The sequence below is a fragment of the Vidua chalybeata genome, chromosome Z, assembly GCF_026979565.1.
Source record: "Vidua chalybeata isolate OUT-0048 chromosome Z, bVidCha1 merged haplotype, whole genome shotgun sequence".
NCBI lineage: Eukaryota > Metazoa > Chordata > Aves > Passeriformes > Viduidae > Vidua > Vidua chalybeata.
In genome coordinates, this window is record NC_071570.1 from 34,492,840 (window position 1) to 34,500,768 (window position 7,929).

At 41.7% G+C, this 7,929-nt stretch overlaps 1 protein-coding gene across 2 annotated transcripts in view; it reads right to left on the reverse strand.

Annotated features, from left to right (window-relative positions):
- Nucleotides 1–5,794, reverse strand: part of ITGA1 (integrin subunit alpha 1) — a 66,696-nt gene extending 60,902 nt beyond the window's left edge. For both annotated transcript variants that reach the window (XM_053968831.1, XM_053968830.1), the window contains exons 1-2: nt 4,897–5,794; nt 3,685–3,775 (exon numbers count right to left, since the gene is read on the reverse strand). In XM_053968831.1, the coding sequence (XP_053824806.1) occupies nt 3,685–3,775; nt 4,897–5,622 (817 nt within the window). In that variant the 5' untranslated portion in view covers nt 5,623–5,794. The remainder of the gene's footprint in view (nt 1–3,684; nt 3,776–4,896) is intronic.
- Between the last annotated feature and the right edge of the window lie 2,135 nt (nt 5,795–7,929).

Sequence of the window (7,929 nt, forward strand, 5' to 3'; positions counted from 1 at the left end):
TTCAGGGCTACTTAACCTGCAAGAGAACAGTAGCAAATGAAAATTTAGACATTTACACAGCTTTAAAAACATCATGTCTAGTCCCAGCACAAATTAAACTGAAGAGCTATGGACTCTTATTACAATGATGGTCGAAAGATGATTTATTACTAGCATTTTACTTATACAAGGGTAAAGACAAGAGGAGGGAGATGAGGAATTCCCTGGTCAAATGCTTTACAATTTTACTGAAGGATTATCTTTTATTTTGCCTTGTAATTAGCAGGATTACTTTCATCTCTAGCTGGTGGTGACCTTGCATTTTGCACTAAGCTTAAGCTGATTAACAACCACAAAAAACATATATGATAAGTGGATTTAAATGCCAAAGGTGACAAAACTAACAGACTGGGGCCTGTTCCAAAATACGAATTTGCAAGAGAGGCAAATGAATAAACAAATAAATTTATTTGAATCACTGTCTAGCACAGCAGGGCCCATGATCAATCTAATTTCATGCTTTTTAAAGCTTTCTTCCTACCAAATGTAACAAGATTTAGGAAGTCCTACAATGCGTCTTCATTCATTTTGAACACAGAAAAACTGAAAGCTAAACCACACTATTAATTCACAGAATTATGCCAGAATTTAATCCTAAACTAAATGGAGACACTTCAAAAATTTTTAGTTTAGTTCCAAACAATAAACACAAAAAATATTTTCTCATGGCTCTAGCACTCACTCCTTTGATATGCTGATAGCATGCCTCTTCTGTGCAAGTGTTATCTATACACACAAACGAAAGTCTGCATTGAGCAAGCAACTTTGTCAATATGGACATTTCAACTATTCAAAATTCCTTGAAATGTGGAAGATACTAGCAACCCTGGAACTTGGCCAGGTCATGCACTGAACACAGCCCATTTTCAATACCAAGCCCTTAAGCTGTTTCCTGAAACAGGATGCAGTTGTATACATAGTGATTGTATAATGCTTACCAAAAAAAAAAAAAAAATATCCCACCCTTCCATACTTTGGGCAATTCCATGTGTATTTCTTTCAGAGATGTAACAACATGATAGCAATAGCTAAAAAAAAGAAAATAAACAAAATATAAAGTCAAGGCAAAATTTTAATTCTAAGTGTAAATAATTCAAAGAATCACTATCATCAAATTTTCTTAGAAGATAAAAAAAAAAACCAAAAAGGCAACAAAATGGCCACTTCTTTCCCTTGATGGCAACTACAGGCACAAAACACAAACCCATAATTGTAATCATGTAGCACTCAGCAAAAACTCATCATAATTTCTGGTTTACAATGGAATAATTGGAATCAATATGGTTTGATAAAATAGCAATCCATCCCACAACCAAAGAACAGTTTGATTTATCTCTCAGAGAGTTTGCTGAGAAAAACTAAGAATTTGTGGTGCACTACAAATTAAAATATGTCATTTGTGTAGTTTTGCTGCAAAAAATTGGCACTACTTAGAAAAGGGGAATATACTGCTATACTATCCTATGTTACAAAAGCTTGGAGAAATTAATGACTTGTTTAGATATGAGTTTATTTAAGGCCCTAATTTGCTGCTTATAATTAATATTTCCAGGTCAATTTCTTCTGCTTCCTGTTTTTAACATTAAACTAGATATAACAGGAATCAAGGTGCTTTCTAGCTAAAAAGTGTATAATAAACTTAGGCAAATTAGAAAAAAAAATTAATTTAAGCAGTCTTAACTGCTAAACAAAGCCTACCTGAGCATTCTATGACTTGTGACATCCAACACCATTCAAGACAAAATGTAAAGCTCAAAGAACATAATTTATGTGTGCAAGCTGACTGTAAACAAGTATCTCAATGGGCTTGCTTGTCTTCAACAAAAGAAGAATCAAGGTGTTACAGCTCTAATACAAGTTCTTTTCAATAATTTCTTAGACTGTGTGGATGATGTGGAAGAGGGGAGATGGCTTTAATTCAAAAGTACTTCTCTATCAAGACGTTTAGATTGATGTTTCAGCTACCAATAGACAGTATTAAAATCAGAGCATTGGCACCCATGAACATAGGGGACTATCCTTAAAAATAATTTTTCTAAAACTATTCTACCCAGACTAGGAGTTTTGGTGGTTTTATTTTTTAATGTTCCACTCTTACAACACTTTCCATAATACAGAATTCTTCTGTGGTTCCTGTTCTCACCTTCCATCACCTTTATAAAAGGAAAGTCTATTTACACACACAAGCCACATCACCAAACATTGGTTTGAAACAATACAACCACAGGTTATGTCTGAATCTGAAAGCAGTTTTTGCCTCCTCAACATAAGATTTATGGCCCAGTGAAGAAAGAAAACTCTTTCTGGCTCTCAGTACTTTGAGCTGATCAAATAATTGAAAATTATTTGATAATTAAAAAAATAAAAAACTTTTACAGTTGCCACTATCTTAAGCTCAAGTTTGATTTATAATTTTGTCGTCTTTATTTCTGTATCACCGTTTATGTATGTTTTTAAAGAGATATGCAAATAGAATACCAGATTATGAAGTTACCTAAACTATTTGCTACCAAAAGATTTTCTAAGTTCTTTCCTATACTTTCTCAAAACTGGATGCTAAAGAATGCCAATTTAGCAGAATATAGTCAATGTTAGTCTTGTTAGTCTTCAGGACAGTCTCCCAAGGTAACATTATTCAAAAAGATAACTAAATGGGTGCACTGAGAGTCACCATTTGTCCTGCATCTACTACTGTGTTAGCAAAGAAACGGTTAAGTAATGGTTAAGTTAAAGGGTCTCGTTGCTGAAAGGTTCTGTGTTTCACAGAAATATTTAAATGGTTAGACTTACCACACAAAGTCCTAAGAATTGATATTGACCCTATTCCTTTGACACACCTTACAAAGAACAGGGAGTTCCTATGAAGATCAAGCACAGTTTTGACAAGTCTTCCAAGAAATTTACATTTGTTTTGCAATACTCTTTTCAAGCATTTGAACAGAAATAGTCTAATGTGAATTTTTCCCTGTTAGTTTACTACTTTTTCTACATATTTCACTAAGTTGGCAGTCTGCCTTAACATGCAGACCAAGCAGCACTGGGGAGCCAAATTAGTTTCTTGTACTGCTGGGGGTCCGGAACTGCAAAAACAGTCAACTCAGCACAGCATACCAATAATTATTACCATACATCAGATATCAAATAGTGTGCTAAGCAAAGCTATATATATGTAGGTATATGTTTACTATTAAAACTTTTTGATTACATGTCATGGTACATCTGCACACAGTATTCAGGTCAGGAGGACCTTTAACGTCATTTCAACATGACATAGAAAAGAAACTGTGGAATGAAGTCATTGTTATCAATCCTCTTCAGAGCTAGATTCATCTTCCTGGTCAGAGAGCTCAGCAACAGGAAAGCGCAGGATAGCTGCCACCCCTGTCAGCTGGCCCAGCTGCTCTCCAGACACATGGAGGCTGGAGAAAATGCGTACTGTGCCCATGTTCTCCCGTACGCTATCTACCAATTTAACATATCGGGCACGTGTAGCCACATCCTGGTGCCGAAAAAGCTCATCACTGATCAGTAGAGTATCAATAGCCATGGCTTCATTGGCCTTTTCCACGTGTTTCAGGCCATAAAAAGCCCGGTCAGGCTCATGCTGCAGCATTTTATAGAAGTCATCTAACGCTTTGACCTCACCAGCTGCCTTAGTGTCAGAAAGACGGCTAGTTACAGCTGGGTCACAGAGTGCTTCCTTCAGTGCGTATTTATGTCCTGAGGAAGAGTGGACCTAGAATGAAAACAAAGTCAAAGGTTTGGTGTTTTTGAAGAAAAAGGACCATTTTCTTTATTAACCAATCACAAACACCCTCCATGATATGTAGTATTAATCTTGATAATTATTTGGGGAACTTATGTCCTTCTTGAAACACACAAGATTCTTTTCTTAATCTCTCCTGCAACACTAAGCCTATACCAAATCCCTTAAACTGCCTTTCAAGCAGAACAAGAAAACTGCCTCTCTTATTCAAAGGCTGGATTAAATATGCGAGCTCAACAGTTCCCAAGGTAAGGCTACTTGAAACTACCAAGAAACTAAAATCTAAGCCTAAGTCTCTTCTCTAAAGCATTCAAGAAAAGAAAGGACCCTCAACACTGCAGGCATACAGTGTAAAAGCATCAACTGTGCAATTATTATGGTTGCAAAGCTACTTCTCTCTGTTATCACTCTGTTACACATGGAAAAGGAGGGTTCTCGGTGCACTGGGTCTCCTAAGTACTGGGACTCACTTCACTATCCCTGCCCCCAGATCACCCCAGGCCTACTCCAACCTAAAAATAATACAAGTATCCTTATGAAAACGTATGTTAGACTTTGAATATGACTATTTCAGTATAAGGCTAAACCCCCATCCACTCAATCAATGAGATGACTAAGAAACAAGGAAATAATCACAGCCTTTAACTATGTGGTACAAAACTAACAACAAAATTCTACTTAATTTTGATAACACAAAATTAATTAACCTATACCACATCCAGGTACTTTAAAAAAAACATCTTTAGTAAGTTGTTATTAAACATGCATGCTATACAGTGTGACAAAGTAACAGTGCAAAGTACTTTCCAACTTGTACTTCACACTTAATTGAAGAGTAAAAATACCTTTACAGGGAGTTTGAAATACCTAACACTTTCTCTACTCCACATAAAGGTATGCTAGGTAGGAACCATCCTTGTACTATGCACAACTCGTTTATAGTTTGGGAGGCATAAGAATAATTTCCTCATGATGCTCAGTCAGAAAATTTCTTTTCTTTAGTGATTTATTTCCCATGTAACTACCTTTTACAGTCATACACAACTCTCAAGCCTCTTTTTACCTACGCTGGAAACTGCTTAGATCCTTACCTGTAGGAACTTGGACCTGTTCTCCAGCAGAAGTTTGTTGTCAGTCTTGACTGCCTGCTGGAACATGTAGTCACAAAACTGCTCCCGCACGAAGCCTGGGCTAGCCACCAGTACACACTTCACCACCTCAAAGTTGATATGCCTCTGGATGGCTTGCACCACCTGCTCGTAAAACCTCTCCAGCGCCCGGTCGTGCTGACTGCAGTTCCCTTTCCGCTTGCGGGGGATATTCACCTCCACCTTGGCACGAGTAAGCGTCATGCTCGGGGTGACCAGGCAGATGTGAGCCAACCCCTCCTGCATGACCACGGCCGCCACATCGGCGCTCCAGGCCGGGTCGCAGGCCTGCTCGATGCGTTCCAGCACCACGCTGTCCCACTGCTTCTTCGCCAGGGTGAACTGACGGTTGGGCTCCAGCTCGATGGTGTGGTAGGCGCCCATCTTCACATACTCGTTCTCTTGGATGTTCGTGCCCTTAACCCGCAGCTGGCAGGCCTGTGAGTCGAAGTCGATGGTCTCCACGCAGAGGGTGAGGGTGGTGCGGATGCGGTTGCTGCCCACGCTGCCCGTGGACGACTCGGTCTGAACCTTGCGGATGGTGGAGGCGCGCAGGCTGTCACCCACCTGGAGCAGGTTGTAGGTGTGCCACATGTCCTCAGGCTCCTCGGGGATCAGCGTCACCTGCCCCGCATTATCCTTCTCCAGGTCCTTCCTCACCAGCTTCATCCTGGCGGCTCCTCGCGTCGCTCCCCCTCTGCCGCGGCGGCAGCGGGCGGCAGGTCTACCCCGGGAGGGAAGGCTGAGGGCTGGAGCCTTCAGTGGGACCGCACACTCCCGGACGGACTGACGGACACACCAGCGGCCCTGCCGGACACCCCAACCCCGCGCTCCTGCGCGCGCTCGCCGCCGGCCCAAACGCGCACGCGCAGCATCCCCGGCCGGCCCACGGCGCACGCGCACACACTCCGCTCCCTCCTGAGGCGCCGCCGGGGCGCGCCCCGCCCCACCCCGTTCGGTCACCGTAGGCACGGCGCATGCGCGAGGAGCCGTGCGCGGGTGTTCCGAGGCTCCATCCTGCGGAAGGAAAAGTGCTGGGGCGGTGTGAGGGCGGGGGACTGGGAAGCAGCCGCGCCGCTGCCGGGTGCTGCGAGCACTGTAAGTTGGCTACTGCCTCGCCGTGAGGGGGTCGCCCCCGCGTTCATCATTCCCCTCCAGCGCTTCACAGCGGCGGTCCAAACTCCTGAAGTCTCCTAACACCGTGCCACATGTTTCAAAACACGAAAGGAGAAAACCAAACCAAAACCAAACGGCCAAAGCCAAGCAGTTGTGGAAACTTAGAGGCACAGATGGCAAAAGAGGCGAGAGGTACAGTCCCGTGGTTCAGCGAGCGCCAAGGAGCCAGGGGACCGCAGAGCCACCCCCAGCGGCCGCCGCCGCCTGACTGAGGGGGAGCGAGGCGGCCGTCACCCATGGAAATGAAAACCAGCCGCAGGCAACATCAGAACGTGACCTGTTAGTTGGCCGCTGCTCTTAAACTGAATTCCGGTTTAAAAGGTTTTGGTTAAATTTGCAAGTTACTCTTCAGCCAGTACTGAACCTTGACCGGTTTCCTTCCAGTTCTGACATGATAGGGAGGCAGATGAGCACGTTTCAAACGAAGCTGGATGTTCACACAGAGAAATAAGATGCTTGCTAAAACACATATCAGTTCAATGTTATTGCAAGGAAAATGGACCTGAACCATCACTACACAGCTGAATTTGCAGCCTAAAGGGATTTAGCAAGCCAGAAATAATGAAGAATTCTATCACTATACAAGAAGGGAGGAATATTGGAGAAGAAGAGAAGGTTGACACCTAATAGCAACCTTCCAGTATCTCACAGGGAAGAGGGAAGTTGGAGAGAGATTCGTCATCAGAAAGTATAGGGGCAGGACAATAAGTAATGGGAACAAACTGAAAGAGGGGGAATTTAAGTTACATAACAGGAAGAAATTTTTCTTTTGAGGGTAGTTACACACTAGAATAGTGCCTAGCACCTGGTTGCCCAGGCAGGCTGTGATTTCCCGAACTCTGGTACTCATTGGACCAGGCTTTGAGAAGGCTGGGAATTGTCTAGGGTGGGTTGGGACTAGAAGATCTTTAATGTCCATTCCAACCCCTTAAAAATCTACAATTCTATGATTCTGATTTCTGTAGCTAATTTTTGAAACAGTGTACAACACCAAAAACTCCATTAAAGAAGGAATGTTGCAAATTTAGAACAAGAATGAAGAATAGAAAAAAAATGCTTGCATGAGAAATTATTAAATAAAAATAGGTTGAAAAGGTCGGCACACTAATATGCCATGCTAAATATATCAGGGCAGTTGCAGCAGATAAGTTTGGAATGATTATACACTCGGTCTAGTAACAGAAAAGCATGATGGCATCTTCTTACAGATGAGAAGGTGGTCACAAGGAAGTTTCTGGTTTCTATTAGCTATTTTTTTAATAAAAAAACAACTCACTGTGATTATGGAATTTGCTAACTTTGGAGTCAAGAATTTGATGAGATACAAGGCTACTGTGAGCAAAAATAATCCCATATCTCCCATTATGGTGTACCTATAAATTTCTCTGAAGTATCTAGCTCTAGTCAGTTGTGACAGGACAGTGAACTCAGATCTGGCCCGGTAATGTGCGTTCCTTTTCCCTAAGCTTGATACTGGTGTAAAAACAACTTTATCAGATATTGCATAATAGGATTTATTTATCAGACCTCAGACTCTCTTCCTGTGAATACACATGCTTAACTCTGTTAGCATGAATTGTTTCACAGAATCAAGCAGGACCACCCAAGGGAATATAACATAAGCACATGTGTAAGTAACTGTTTGTTTAACTTGTACATACTAATAATTTTGCACTAGTGTGCATTCAACTTTACTTTCAGAGTTCCTTTCACTTACCTATATAAATGCTGAATGGTGAATTTATGGCAAATTTTCTTCTTCACATTCTTTGCAACTATAAAATTCCAAATGTTGACCTC